Below are 16,458 nucleotides of genomic sequence, written 5' to 3' on the forward strand. Positions count from 1 at the left end.
GTAGCCAAGCTGACCTTATCGGAGGTGCGGGGGAAGGACAGCAAACGACATTTAATAACACCGCGGGCACGTTGACTTTGGAAAGGAGAGAGGCAGCCAGCCGGAGGCAAAGGGGGAAGTCTTGAACGTGGACTTGAACATGGGCAGGAATGGCGGGGTGGAGTTCACACGATGGTGGAGGCAGCCAAGAAGAAGGAGTAACCCCCCCCCCCCCCCCCCCCTATTGAGCAACGGTTGACATTTGGTCTTTGAGTTTCGAATCGAGTTATTCATTGGGTTCAGAGGTGAGTGGGGTGCGGCAGTGGTGCTGGAATGATGATGCCCACATCTAACCCGTCCTGAGCCCCCCATTTCACCAGCCTGCATTGAGCAGCTTGGCATGTCTGCATGGTGAGGTTCTTTCGCACAGCACGTAACCAACTGTGCTAAAGGACAACAAACTAAACACAGCAAAGTATTTCTAAAGAAAGCAGTTTTCAATCTAGATTTAAAAGCGCATAGCTCAAGTGGAATTTCTAATATCGGAAAGGAAGAGCGTTCCAGATGGCCGCAGAAGCGCGTCTGAAGGCGTGCGATGTAGTGACCATCTTTGTTCGATGACTAGCCAAACGCCGCTGTGAGGATGACCAGAGTAAAAGTGAGTGATAATAATAAAAAAAATACCTCGACTGGTATGGCATGGGGCAAGGCCTTTGTCCAGTGGTGGATTCACAAAGTCCTGAACGTTATTTTAAATATTCTAAAATCGGAGTTGAGTGCACGCTCCTAGAGTTTACGCTTCTGCCGCCTAGTTTGTGCTTGGACTCTTGCGTCCCACGCCGGCTTTTTTTCTGGCCAAGCCTCGTGTAACTTGGACCAACACCAAGCGCACTGGAGGTCCAAAAGGTCACAGTAATGCCATTTCCCAAGTCAAGAGCTGTCCAGGGAAGTAGTTTGAGATGGATAAATGACTTAAATGATTGCAATAATGTCTTTGGAAAACAACTCCAGCTGGCTGTAGCCGGCATAATTGTTGGACCGTAACTCTGTGCACGCTACACGTGTCCTTCCAGGCATGATAAAGAGGTTTTCAATAACATTTGAAATCGCTGCCGCTTCCACAAAGAGGCGTTTTTAATCACACAAGCAAGGTTTGTTTTTAAGTGTATTTCAACATTCCCTTATAACCACTGCAGAAGTAATTTATAAAGTTCATAATCCATGCCACTGAAATAATATCATTGTGTCAAGATGCCCGGGGTGCCGTATGTTTAGAAACGCGTATTAAGCATGTCAGCATTTTTATGTTTACATGTACGTCAAGCTTTCCTATGAAGAAATGTAGTTTTATATAACGTGAAGCTATTCAACAATTGTCATATAGAAGAATGGTTGTTAAAGGGGAAGGGTAGTGTGGTAGCTGTATGAATGTAAATGTGATGTTAGGTACATTGCCATGGGGTGGCTCAGTGTCCCAGGGGGGCTCACACCACGGCGGAGTCCTGAGCCTGTGCCGGTGAGATTCTGAATTTCGAATGGACAGCTGCCACCAATGAAATGGATTCTCAAGGGCACCCGAGATCACAGCAGAATCGGAGATCAGAACCTTTATTTATACTGGAGGATATCCGATAAGCTCTAAAGCTCTTCTTCACAGATGTCCAGTAGTACAGCAATGAATGTACCAGCACAACAGACTTCAAAGGATTCCAGATCTGAGGATTAAACATTTTGGTTCGATCGCCATGTGACAAACACTGTTTGAAGGGTATTTGAAAATGTGTGTTTACCTCATATGGAGAAGAGTTGTTGAGAAGTGGCATAGTTCTGAAATGTCACCTTCCCGGCAGCTGATTTTTTAAATGGTAGAATGGCTGGGTTGGCATTGCAAGAACTTTATAGGAGTGCAATGATTGTCCTTGCATCTTTACAGCAAGGGTAATGCACATTCCGAAATAAACCCCGTAGGACTTTTCACTCTGTTAGCCTGGAGACGAGCCAAAGCCCAGAGAAGTTTGCCGGGACATTCAGGTTCTGCTTGTTTTTGACTTTGGCAGTATCCAGCACCAACACCCCCCCCCCCCACCCCTGCTATGGAATAAGAGCGCCTGTAGATTTGGGCCAAGAACGAGCGGGCGGCCCTTCTGTGTGCCGGAGAGGATTTATAGGCATTTGGGAGACACTGTCATTTATCGAGGTCTGGCCGCACAGCACACAGAGGCAGAGGAGCGGCCTGCTGGGAAAATAAACCAGCTTTTTATGAGTGCCATGAGGGCTCTCGAACAGATACGATATAAATATAAAAGAGCCTTCAAATCATGAAAAATTACTGCTGGGCCCGTGGCTATGGAGGGTTCTGTACAAGGATTGCCATTGGAGAGTTGTTTCTCAGTGGTTGTTATTATTCAGATGTTAGCCCGGCCGGAGATTAAACAGATCAGGGTGGTTGGTGGAAAATAAAATGTAGATGTATGTAGGTCGTAGGTGGCGGGGATTAAATACCAGTCTCCCAGTGGAGGCTCTCAACAGATTTCTCTATTTAAGATGGAATTTTTCAAAAATAATTACGGGCGTAAATTACTGATGTTGTAGTTTTTCTGTGGTCAGCCTTTTTCCTTGTTAACTCTTGTGTATGTATTTATATATAAACTATTTTTGATTACCATTAGTGCAAATTGTTATTTTTACTGATTTTACTCGGGGATGTAAAAATAATTAAGTTTGGCGCGGCGAAAATATATATTCAGGAAATTTTAGAACTTTTAAAGCTTATTTTTGGATATTTTTTAAAGTAACTGAAATAATAATTTGCAGCCTTTTTTCAATCCACTGCTGGATGAACGTCTCCCCATGCTGTGCTTGTCCTGGGGCTAGTTTTGACCGTACTTCACAATGCTGGTCAGTGTGGGTTGGTGATGGAAGGTGGAAGCCCAAATTTGCTACAGATAATGTTGTTACCGATGGCTAATCATCATTAAACTCAGACATTTGTTTCAAGCCATCATTTTGCTTTCATATTCGGGTATTGCCAAATTTAATATAAAATTATGAATGTGAGTCTCCACAAAAGAGTATTGGGAATTATTTTAATCTTTGGGAGCTCTGAACCAGGGGCTGAAATCCCGCATTTCTATGTTGGAGGTCAGCACAGCCAGGCAATTGGTGGCTATGCACGCCTTGTAATCTAGGAGTGTGGAGGCGAGAGCTGGTAGATTGTATGAATGTTGTGCAACTTCTTTCCCGTGGAAATCGAGGAGCCATAAGTGCTCTGGCTCGCGAGGTGAAGGCAGAATAGCAAAATGCAGCCGAATATCATCTGTCCCTTCTGTATGGGATAGAGCGTTGCCCCCCCCTCCCTTACATAGTTTTTTTTGCTGGTGCTTCAGTTCCTGCCACATGTGTAGTGGTGTTCACGGAGGCACACACTTGAATTCGGAGGCACAATGTTTATTACAACCCCAACAGGGTAACTACATAAACGTAACACTTTATCGACTTTAACGGGATAACTAGATAACCGGGTCAGGCCAGCATCGCCTGCCTGACCCACGACGCCGAGCGTGACGACAATCAAAGACCGACGAGATGCGGGACCCAGGCTTGATTCCACAAGACGAGCCACGAACGCTCCCGAGCGTGGCCTCGCTCCGCCTTCGGCCAATGCTCCCTTCGAGACCTTTCCCGAAGGATCTCGACCGAGCATCACGTGCCCCTCAAGCACCCCTCGGGCCCCCCTCACTACCCTGCCCCGGTCACGTGCCCTCTCGGGTTCACTCGGGCTACCACGTCCTCGCTCGCCCTCTTCTCAGGCCATCACCAGGACCATGCCCCCTAGGGCTGGCTGACATGCCGTACTTACTCTGTTGCTGGAGAGAGGCTCCAGACGCACAGTTACACTACTGTAACAGTAGCTGTCGTTAACACCCTAGTGACACCATTTACGTCACTACACATATATGAACACCCATTAAATGGCTGAAAATATCTTAATATATTGAGGACCACAGAGCTTGGGCAATTGTTTTGGTGCTTTCCAGCTTTCCTGGCTGCCTTCCGATTTGCACGAACGATGCTAGATAAAACTAAAAACACCGTTATGAGTAGTTTTTTTTTTCCAATTGAACGGCTGATTGTCAGTGTATCTGCTAGGGATACGAAGTATCGTTGAATGACGTGCTCTGAAGGTGTTATGTTCATTAATTTAGTTTTCTGTCTACTCATGCCAAGATTTCATTTTTTTTTAGCAAAGCGGCATCTCACTGTTCTCTCACAATGGCTCGTGAATACAGGGATGATTGATGAAGACTCCTGGCTGGAAATCTATTATCTCTGGCGAGTGGGCACCCTTCTATCAAAGCCTGCTCTGCCACGCTTATCTAATTTGGCGTCCAATTTACCCTCCATTGTGGACGGTTCTCCTTCATATAATGAGCAATCATAGACGCGTAATTACTTGCGACACGTCCGAGTCCGTTACCTTGTGCATCTGGTGTGCCTATGCAATTACTGTTTTCTCCCCCACAAAAAAAAAAACATTCCAATTAAGCAGCTTTCTCTGTTTAGCCTAATTGTGCTGTCTGACGATTGCCTGGCAGTCATGTTTAACTCTCAGAGAATTTCCAACCACGGATGCATTGCATAACCTTCCATTCGAGTGGCCAGTGTGCATTGTACTGCTTGCCTCTCAGGGGAGCCGGCAATAGCCCCTCATTATATGAGAATGCCGCCCCAGTGATTGGACGAGCGGTTCAGGCTGGATTCCGAGTGTATTTATGCTCAATCTAGATTTGAAGCTTTCGTGACTGCAGGTTATCCATACTCTTTGGTTCTTTCGGTAAATTCGCGTAGGTAGAAAAATTAATAGATCGAAGCGTCGTGATCTATTATTTTTATTCTACCTACGTGACTTTACCGAAAGAACCAAAGTGTATGTATTTATGCTATCCCATTATTGGCCTCGCGTTCCATTCGGCGTTCTGTGGCTTTTCGCGCCATCGTATCGACCGTTCGCGCTGGGAGATCAGACGATTTACCTACGTCTGGATTGTAAGTCGAGCGTGATAATCATTACAACACAGCAGCATCCCCTAACTGGGGTGAATTCCCCCTTTTTGTCGTTTTTTTTTTAAAAAGTGCGGCACTCTAAAACACTCGGGATGCGCGTGTTGCGGAAAAAAATCTGCAGCGGAGCGGTTTCTCCGTCGTTCCAGCGCGAGTGAAAGCCCACGCGTGCCTCCAGGGAGGGGCCATGCTGATGAGGATGTGGCCTGGCGGCTCGTTGGCTTGCCGACTCATGGTAATCCGCCTCGTGGCTCTGCGCAGATGAGACTCTGCCAGAAATAACCTGTCCAAGGAAAAAATTGAACAAGCAAGTTTTTTCGTGTGCTTTTTTTTCTCACTCCACGCAATTGAGCAGACAGCAGCATTTGCTACGAGGTGCTATTGAGAAGACCTCGGTTAACCTTGAGTGGACTGGAAGGACTGCTACTGCTATCAACTAACTATTCACTATTTTTATTTGACCAGGTATGGCTCACTACGCTATGTAGCTCTTTTTTTCGGAAGCAACCTGGCCACGAGTGATAGCTCAAAAAGGTGGTTTATCATTGGAAATGTATGGCAGCCAAATGCTGGCAATCACGACACTCCAGCCCTGTGGCACAGCCATTAGTTAGTGGTCTGGTCGACAGCCGTGTATTGACAAAGGGTTATCAGCATTTAATTGTAGTCATATGTGTATGTATGTATGTATGTTGAACTTCTTTGGCACCGTACATAGCCAACCTTGCTAATCGGAGGTGCAGGGGAAGGACCACAATCTAAACACAAAAAGCAGTTCTAAAGAAATGAGTTTTCAATCTAGATTTAAAAGTGCATAGCTCCAGTGGTTTCCTGATATTGGAAGGGAGAGCATTCCAGACGGCCGCAGAAGCGCAAATGAAATTGCGCGATGCAGTAACCATCTTTCTTCGATGGCTAGCCAAAGCCGCTGGCGAGGATGGCCAGAGTTTGCTTGACGATTTATGCTCGTTGATGAGATCAGAAAAGTATTGTGATTCATTTGTGGGGCTATATAGAATGGCCTAAATAACGTGAATTTTGCTTTTTACATTCTCTGAACTATCATTGTCAGGAAGATATTTGGCCCATGGCAAATAATAATAGTAATAGTGATTACAATGGTGTGTGTGACAATGTGAATCAGGAGGCATGTAAAAAATACTTGGAGTCAAAATGCAAAGAAAAAACACACTGATAATATATGCATTGTCCTTGAAACTGATTGGTCCACACCAGAGACAGCTTTTTTTATTGTGGTTAATGCAGACATGAATCCTTGTAAAAAAAAGGTTTCAGTTTTGTTGCCAGAAAAAAAGGGGAAAAATCCTATTGTTATATTTGGTACTGGCAAAGGAGGTCTAATGATGTTCGATGCTTACCCCGAGCCCTCATTACTTTGATAGTGCATTGTCTTTGAGCTGAACGCCTTTTGGCGTCATCTGGTCTAGCACCAATTGAGACCAGGCTCTGTAAAGAAAGCCGTCTCTGGTGTGGACCAATCAGTTTCAAGGACAATGCATCACATTATCAGTGTTTTTTGTTCGTATTTTGACTGCAAGTATTGTGGTTAATGCACACATAATTCCGTGTGAAAAAGGCTTCGGTTTTGTTGCCAGAAAAAAGGTGGAAAAAATCCTATTATTAAGTGCTAATTAGTTACTATTCCTGCCCACCAGTGCATTGGAGAGTAAATTCACAACATTTACAATTTGAGCACGACGCTTCGCTGGTATTTACATCGAGTATCATTGGGCGATTTACCAGAATTGTGGATTAACGAAAACCTATTCTTGCACTTGAGGTTGTGGTACACCCTTGTGTGCGTGAGAATGTACGCTTCACAACTCGGTGGATACATGTTAATTCGATGCAAGTGGAATGAATAGGAGGGACCAACCAGGAGACAATAAATCAGACAACACAGATGAAGCAAACAATACCAGATTCTTGAATCGAATTGTGACCAAAATTGTGATATATGTAAAAAAAAATTGGTTCTAAGTGTGACGTAAAATTGTGATATTGCACAGAATCTCGGTGGGTGCGTGATTCTCGACGTGCTGACTAACTAGGAATCTTTGTGCGGCCAGAACATTACCCAAATGCAACAACTAATGAAATTCAGTGCAAATTACCATCTTTTAGCCCTTCCTGTTTCATTATTTTCCCTTAGAATGGCTTTTCATGACTCTCTAGGATATATGAATAGTCAGAAAAAGAGCCTTGACATTTGAAGGTAATGTTCACCTCCCAAGAATGTGATTGTGTAGATAATTGAGTGAAATGCACAAAAAACGGTCCCACTGCATTCCTGAAATGTCAAGAGTGGTTTGAAGGCTTTGCAATGTGTTCTAGATTAGCTTGGAACAATGCACACGGTTGTGAAGGCTTAGTTGGGGATCTCTGCATGCACAGCATTTCCACTGATCTCGTTATTAAATGTGAACCAGGTGCCACAGTGGTTAGAGCACCCATCGCACCATCCTAACATTGCAATCTCAAATGCCGGTCAGAGGTCAACTCAGCCCACCATCCCTCTGGGGCCGTTAAATGATTTCTGCTTTTTGGGAAGTCAAAAGTGGTTGTCCTGTAGAGAACCTGGCCCTTCCTGTGGGAATGTGGAATTTACATCACCAGCTCAAAGCTGCCAATGGAAATAAACCCAATCCTTGCATGGAGACTCTTGACTTTTTGCATTTGTATTCCACAGAGCATATACATTCATATATAGACACGTGTTAAAGTTTACAACATCCCTGTGAACTGTAAGACCCATTTTTGAAAATAATCATCACATTCATCATCATCATCATCAGCAGCAGCTATCATTGGCCATCGCCTGCTGTATGAAGGCTATCTTTCACAGTGATGCTATATCATTGTCCATCGCCTGCTGTATGTAGGCTATCCTTCACCGTGATGCTATATCATTGTCCATCGCCTGCTGTACGAAGGCTATTTTTCACGTGATGCTATATCATTGTCCATCGCCTGCTGTATGAAGACTATCCTTCACCATGATGCTATATCATTGTCCATTGCCTGCTGTACGAAGGCTATGCTTCACCATGATGCTATATCATTGTCCACCGCCTGCTGTATGAAGGCTATCCTTCACCATGATGCTATATCATTGTCCATTGCCTGCTGTATGAAGCCTATCCTTCACCGTGATGCTATATCAACGCTATATAATATGCAAAGCACGGAATACAGCTGTGTTGTAATTGCCCATTGTTGTACTGCACTGTAATTCTATGCGCCCACTTGCATGGCTCCCGCCTTCTCTAACCCGCACTGACCAGTGTGGTGTAGTCTGCTCAAATGACCCCCGCTGTCCGCACGGCGTGCGGAGGCTGTCGTGCTGCAGTGGATCTTCAAGAGGCCCGCCGCACGTTAGGCGCCGATGCGTACGATGCACGGTCAGCATGCGGCGCTTGAATCCCCTGCTGCCTGATTGCGCGCTGCAGGTGGAGGAGGGTGGCAAGGCGGACCTTGCGAGCGCTCTGTGCGTTGGGGACGAGGTGGTCGTCATCAACGGCATTCGGCTGAGCGGTTTGCGGCAGGAGGCCATCTGCCTCGTCAAGGGCTCCCACAAGACCCTGCGGCTCTCCGTGCGCAGGTAACACGTGTCACACACAGGTAACACGTGCCGCACACACAGGTAACACGTGCCACACACACAGGTAACACGTGCCCATGCGCAGGTAACACGTGTCACACACAGGTAACACGTGCCACACACACAGGTAACACGTGCCCATGCGCAGGTAACACGTGTCACACACACAGGTAACACGTGTCACACACAGGTAACACGTGCCACACACACAGGTAACACGTGTCACACACAGGTAACACGTGCCACACACACAGGTAACACGTGTCACACACAGGTAACACGTGCCGCACACACAGGTAACACGTGCCCATGCGCAGGTAACACGTGTCACGCACAGGTAACACGTGCCACACACACAGGTAACACGTGTCACACACAGGTAACACGTGCCACACACACAGGTAACACGTGTCACACACAGGTAACACGTGCCACACACACAGGTAACACGTGCCCATGCGCAGGTAACACGTGTCACACACAGGTAACACGTGCCGCACACACAGGTAACACGTGTCACGCACAGGTAACACGTGCCACACACACAGGTAACACGTGCCCATGCGCAGGTAACACGTGTCACACACAGGTAACACGTGCCGCACACAGGCCGCCTATGCCGCACGTGGGTAACCTTTTTTGTGCACAGGTAAGGTTCACTATGCACAGGTAAGGGGTGCCATGCACAGGTAAGGCATGTGGTTATATGCTTGAATGCGTATTGTTCAGTGTGTACTCGACTGCATACTCAGTTTACGTTTCAAATTAATCTCTGCAAGAATGAACTTTCTCAAGCGGATTGTTTCGTAGTTGACATGAACAGCTGTTAAACTTCTCGTGGAATGAAACAAAAAGTATGTATTCGTCTGAGTGGTATACTAACAACTGTTAAAATAACTAACAAACGTAACATTCGTGAGCTTACGCACTCGTTATTCCCAGCTCTGTTACTCTGAATCAGCCTTGCACCTGTATGCTGTGTGTTCTTTGTTCCCTTTGTGAGTGTTCTCGTGCTTGTGGGCATGGGATGTCTTCTGTGAAGAAGAAAAAAAAAACGCCTTACACATTTCCTCGTGAAATAATAATGAAGATGGCAGGTTTGAGGAAAATGGGATAAGGCAGTGCCAGGCCTGAAACAAAAAGAAAAACGTTCTCTGGCAGATGCGTTTCTAGGGCAGTGCATGATATTATGGTTGTTAGGCCTGCACAGTCGCATAGCGAATCCTACTATGGATTATATTCCTGAAATAAATAAAAAGTACATTTCTTATCAATCCGTTTTTCTGCAGTCACTTGAGACATTGTGACCCGCACCCAGTCACAACACTTCCCCGCTTTCCATGATCAATGAACTTTCTATGTTGGTTTGCACTATATATCAGGTGGGCATAATCACACTTTGCTGCAAACCATCCTCGAATTGACTTGCCATTACTTCCACTGGATAAATGTAGTTTTGTTTTCATACACACATATAAATTACATTTGGGCCATAGACGTATACAAATTGGCAGTACAAAGTATGAGAATGGAGTTTATTTGTGGAAAGGCAACAGTATTTGTCTTCTGGAGAGATTGGCTCGTGCTAGAGGAATGTGGAATTTCCACCAATAGCTCGAGGCCGGCAATGGAGGGATGCATCACGTTTATTACTTTGATTCACCATATTAAAACCTCAGCGAGCCTCAAGACTACTTCTCGAAGGTCCTGCTTGTGACAGTATATCTAATTCCTTGGTGTGTGCACGTGGTCTGGGAGGAGACCAGTGTAGCGCTGAGCGTGCTGCGCTACAAACCCGGCGGCCCGCGATCGATTCCCGCTCTGGGTTAACGCCGGTGACGGTAATCTTGACCGGTCTTGGGCCTCCCCTAGGTGGACTCAATCTCGGTGCGGTGTGTAACCATCTCCACTGGGGAGACAAAGGCGGTCGACCACAGTGCTGGCCACTCCCCCCCCCCCCCCGGTCCCCACTGGTGTACCTTTCCGGCCTTCATATGCGTTTGCTAACAGCACTTGCCTCAAAGTCTGTTAAGGCTATACGGGGGATCTTTGTCTGACTTTTTGGCGACCTGAGTACCTTGAAAACACATGCAATCCATGCAGACTGATCAGAAGCGTACTCTCTGCACAGTCCTCTATGGGATTCTTGTTGCTAGTTTGCACTGCATTAGCGATGGTGCAATGAGTGATCAGCGCACTACACTTTGAATCTGGTAAGCAGAGTTCGATTCCCAACCATGGGTAACATGAGTGACGAGTGATATCGGAGCCCGTTATGGGTCTCTTCTTCACCAATTTACCCAGACCAGAATGGTGAAGTATGGTCAAACAGCCACCATAAGGGACAGTTGGCTTGGAGAGGCTTCGTGATGTGGCCGAGGGCTGTGCACAGATTATGTATTTACTATTTTACTACTCATCGTTAAGAAAAAAAAGATTGGTTTAAATTGTCAATTTAGATTATAACAGACATTTTACTCTATTAAGATAACAGATGGAAAATTACAGTTAACACCTACAGACCCCATTTGTTTTACATTAGTTGGCGGGATTACATTTTATTTTGGGGTGCGACGGTGGTGAGATGTTAACTACCTCGCCTGGTATACAGGAGATCATGGTTTTGACCCCGACCCTGTATATTTTGACGTTCTACCCATATTTGCGTGGATTTTTTTCCGGGTCCTCCGGTTTTTTCCCTCCACATTTAGAATAAACATAGATTTAGAGTATTTGGCTGCTATACATTTCCACACGATAAGCGACTTAGTTGAGCTATCACTTGTGGGCAGGTCGTTTATGAAAAAGAGCTACATAGGTCAGTGGGCCTTACCTGGTAAAATAAAAAAATAAAACAAAAATAGTTTTTTTCATATCTTTGTGTTTTTCAAGCCAGGCAAAGAGGAAATTTGGCCACATTTCAAGCATTTTCTGCAGGGAACCCACCCTAGGGATGGAACATTTCTAGGAAAAGATCACTGTTTTTTTTACAGCAAAAAATTTGCCCCATTTTTCCCCCTCTCCTCCCTGTCAAATTTTGATGATTTATTTTTAGAAAACGAAGTCCACACCTTATTTAGATTTTGAAGCCCTGTGGATGAAATGCGACGACGTTCATTCGGTGCAGGGGGAGGCTGAAGGACAGCGTAGACGACCCGCAGTTGCGGTATCAAGCGTGGTGGTCACCATTAACATTTAACAACATGACTATTTAGAAACTACCGCCACAAAGCTCTTCACTCAAAATGCTTCCACCTTCACCCGTGTCTCTTGCCCTGTTAAGTGGCTGGCACATCCAGTGTGTGTGTCCTTTATGCATATTATCATTCTAACAATATGACCCCTTGTCATAGGAACCTGGAATTTACACCACTGGTTCAAAACCACTAAATGGGGGAGGAGAGGGGGGACTGATCACGTCCACCGCAGTCTTTGTCTGTGACTTGGTAAAGATGACCACTTTTGTTTTTCATCTGAAAAAGGAGGACACTTACACGCTACGCACACTCGGGGCATGGGTGTGGCACCCGTAAGCCAGCCACCTTGCCTTCCATTGCCCCCTCTAATGTGCTGGCGCAAAGGAGGGGGGGGGGGCAGTGCAGCAGAGAGCATCGCGGGGGCCCCATTAAAAACCACAGTGGCTATTGTAACGTGAAGTGTGACGGAAAATCCATTAGTGTGCGCGTGTGCCTCCCTCCACGCCCCCCCCCCCCCCAAGCCACACTTGGCCAATGGCTTCTTCCCTTTTATGAACAGCGCTTTTGTCAGCCGTTCGCATCGTGCGTCGAGGTAGCCCCAGATGTGTTTGCTTTTTGCGATTCTGCCGGATCTTAGTGGGCATAATTCACGTGGCACAGGGCAACCGAAGTTAAAGGCTGGACAGGTTCGCGTTTACAATTTAAAATGGCAAGCACGTTAAACGGTGACGGTAGCCATTCGCTGATCGCCAAACGCGAAATTTGGCATGGTCTAAGCCTTTTGATTTCACTTGGTGAGTGCCGGCTTGTATGGTTGTGGGCAATGCAGATGCATACGCACGCGTTAGCTTGCGAAACTGACTCAAATTGTGTTGTCATATGTATTTTCCATTGACTGCACCTGAGGTCTTCAAATTCTCCAAGACTACGTATTCCCTCCAGGCGCAGTGAACATCCGTTTTGAAGCATAATAATTCTACATACTATAGCGACAGCATTCACATTTTTATCACATATATAGTACTAGCTGTACTACCCGGCTTCGCCCGGGACTTGGATTCACCACGCCCGCCGCCTTTGTCTCCCCAGTGGCGATGTTCACACACCGCAGCAGTTACTCGTCTGAGGCTGAGTCGACCTAGGGGAGGCCCAGGACCGGTTAAAATAATCGTCACCGGTGGTGGCCGTGAGCGGAAATCGAACTCGGGTCGCCAGGTTCGTAGCGCGGCGCGCTAACCGCTACACTACAATGCGTTACGCTTCCACATGCGTGGGTCACGTGACAGATTTGACGTCACAGCTCACTTGCCGTGAAAAAAATTGATGCATTTTTGAGCTCCCCCCCCCAAAAAAAAGTGTATTTGTATCATTTTTGCATGGTGCACAGTCTGGAAAGTACCCACCTGGCAAATTTCAAGTTTGTTGCTAAACATTTTGAACGGACACACATTCACAACTTTGCCTTTTATATATAATAGTATTAATCACCTATACAGTATTGCCATAATCATGAAGGAAGGTGTGGATACTCCCACCTCTTCCAAGATGTCTCACCGGTATGGAAGAGTAGGCCAAGTACCTCTCTAGAGCTCCCTCGAGTGGAGGCCACTCCACCAGCAGTGGCTTGAGCGGGCAACTGCAGGGCTGCGCAGTTACCTTTCTCAGTATTGATGTAGCCCCGATGTGTCCGTTTAATATCTACCTTGCTGATCTCTGTCAAGGAGTGTAAACCGTAACGTGAACTCTGGTCATCCACGCGGCGGTGGCTATGGGCGAGCCATCGGACAAAGACGGCCGCCGCATCGCGCGGCGCTTTCAGATGCGCTTCTGCGGCCGTCTGGAACACTCTTCCTTCCGATATTAGGAATCCACTGGAGTTACGCAATTTTAAATCAAGGTTTAAAACTACATTCTTTAGAGCTTCTTTTACGTGTTTAGTTTGTTGTCCTTTCCTCTCACCTCCAATGAACATGGTTGGCTATGTACGGTGCGAAAGCAGTTCAACATAAATACATAGTATCAGCTAACAGGATACATAGCATTTTCAACACATTTAAATGCATACGATGTGCCCATAGCAAACCGTTGATTATGCTGTATTCGTATTTAATTCAGTAATTTGTCTGTAGCACTAATTAAGAGGTAATTCTTGGCTTTATCTTGATAATCGGTGACCTACACCGGTCGCCGGTCTGGGATGGAAGGGCCATGGTCGGCGAGCGTTTGAAGGACGTTGATTTCGAAAACTCGGCCAAATATCCGGCGCAAACATTGTCGCGAGAGCAGTTCTCGCGGCTATAATGGGAGACGTTTGTTGAGCGAATGGCTCCGACAGACTTGGATTTTGCCACAGTTTAGCCTTATCAGCTGGGAACAGACTTGGCCAGGCAGCGTTTTTCATCATTGGCCGGCTTTACAAAACTGTGCTGTGTTTTCTCTGTACATATTATTCTATTCCGGCTGGCCTGGCCAGCTACTTCCGGGCCACAGCAGATGTATTAGTCTGTGGGGTGGCCAAAGAAAAGCAATACCGTGGCATTGAAATATCACTCTCCTTTCGAGTCGCTCAATGTTGGAGAATGTGCTTCGGCATTGGAGGGTGCACTCAATGCTTGGGAGGTTTGCCTGTTGGTGAACTGCATGCGCAATGCTGTGAGATCTCGTAGAGGGAAGGAAGCAATGGTGTGGTGCATTGGCATCAACTACATTTACCACGATGGCCAGCCCGACAACGCGTCCACTCGTGCCCACGCACAAGCTGATGACATCGCTCCATCTCCCAAGGTTGACGACGTACTCAAGCGTGTGTTACCTCCTTTGGCTGCCACTTCATGGTGCAGTGTGTAAACGTCGCCACTCGGTGACACAAAGGGGGCCGGGCCTGGTGCTGGCCACCCACCCCCTCGTGTGCTGTGCCGGCCTTCATAGAGGTTCGCGAGCGGCACCTGCCCCAACAGTCTGTGTACGTAGGCTATCCGGACATTCGATTGTCACTGTTGGCTATGTACGGTTCGAAGGAAGTTCAACATACATACATATGTAGTGCCAACCCCTGGATATCATCCATTTTTATTCACAGTCAATATAATATTTATCTTCTTGGTTATTTCGGTAAAGTCACGTAGAAGGGAAACAATAAAATAATATTCATAATAAAATAATAAAAATATGAAACAATAATATTCTCACGACGTTTCGACTGCAACACAAGCAATCATCATCACACCTGATCATCAGCACACCTGAAACGTCGTGAGAATTTTATTGTTTTATGATTTTATTGTTTCCCTTCTACGTGACTTTACCGAAAGAATCAAGAATATGAATCCCTGCAGTCACGAAAGCTTTAAATAAAAATATAATATTTATCGTTTGCATTTTTGTTCTCGAATCCATGTGTTCACGTTTCTGTTTCTCGATGTCATTCCAAACCTATACTTCTCCAAGCGTTTTGTAGACTTTCATTTTTTTGTTCCATTTTATTTGCCACAGTCTTCATATTTCTGATCCATAAGTCTCTCGTAGCACACACACACACACAGCCATTCACGTAGCCTTATAGGCGGGCAGTAGAGGAGGAGACAGCACTGTGATGACCTGAATTCGATTCCTGGCCACAGCTAAAGACAGTCAGTGGCGAGTGATCAGGATCAGAATCTGTATTTGTTCTGGGGGAATCCGATAAGCTATGAAGCTCTTTTTCACAGATGTCCAGTCGAGGCACAGGGTAAGAACGTTACAACAACAAACAGTACAAAACATCGATAGGAGTGCAAATTATACGAAAGACAAGCAAATCACTAAACATAAATGAACGAAAACTCAAATATTTTATTTTACCAGGTAAAGCCCACTGTTGCTATTAGTTATTTTTCAGACGCGACCTGGCCGCAAATGGCAGCTCAACGACGCGGCATATCACGTGGAAATTTATCGCAGCCAAATAATAACCTAAATGCTCTTTGGTTCTATTCGGTAAAGTCACGTAGGTAAAAAATAAAACAACAAAAATTACGACGTTTTGGCCACAACACAAGCGGCCTTCATCAGGTGAAGGGACCAGGCTGTCTCGAGGACAGCGCTGGAGTGAAAGGTGAAGGGACCAGCGCTGTCCTCGAGACAGTCTGGTTCCTTCACCTGATGAAGGCCGCTTGTGTTGTGGCCGAAACGTCGTGATTTTTGTTTTTTTTTATTTTTTACCTACGTGACTTTACCGAATAGAACCAAAGAGTATGGATCCTTGCAGTCACGAAAGCTTCAAATCTAGAAATAACCTAAATGCCCTGAACCCCTTCACTCGCCCGCATTGAGCAGCGTGATGAGGAACAGTCGACAACCCTCATGGAGTTGATTGCAAAACAAATCCGTAAACTATATATCGTTATTATTACCGAAGGACTATGGTAGATTTTCACTGTCTTTGCTTTGACGAGCGATCTCGGCATGGCTGTAATTCAGGCATGCTGTCTTCGTCTCATTTCATCAGTCGCTGATATACTATTGCTCTGAATTTACAGCCCTTAATCCACTGCTGGTGATCTATACGCATTTATTTTTGTGGGGAGAGAAGGTGTCAGAGTGGTTCTAGCAAAGTACGTC

At 45.9% G+C, this 16,458-nt stretch overlaps 1 protein-coding gene across 3 annotated transcripts in view; it reads left to right on the top strand.

Annotated features, from left to right (window-relative positions):
- Nucleotides 1-16,458, top strand: part of SHROOM2 (shroom family member 2) — a 263,864-nt gene that overhangs the window by 107,071 nt on the left and 140,335 nt on the right. For all 3 annotated transcript variants that reach the window (XM_032956704.2, XM_032956705.2, XM_032956702.2), the window contains exon 2: nt 8,511-8,662. In XM_032956704.2, the coding sequence (XP_032812595.2) occupies nt 8,511-8,662 (152 nt within the window). The remainder of the gene's footprint in view (nt 1-8,510; nt 8,663-16,458) is intronic.

This window comes from Petromyzon marinus, chromosome 18 (genome assembly GCF_048934315.1).
Source record: "Petromyzon marinus isolate PM22_M1 ecotype Great Lakes invasive population chromosome 18, UKy_Petmar_22M1.pri1.0, whole genome shotgun sequence".
Taxonomy (NCBI): domain Eukaryota; kingdom Metazoa; phylum Chordata; class Hyperoartia; order Petromyzontiformes; family Petromyzontidae; genus Petromyzon; species Petromyzon marinus.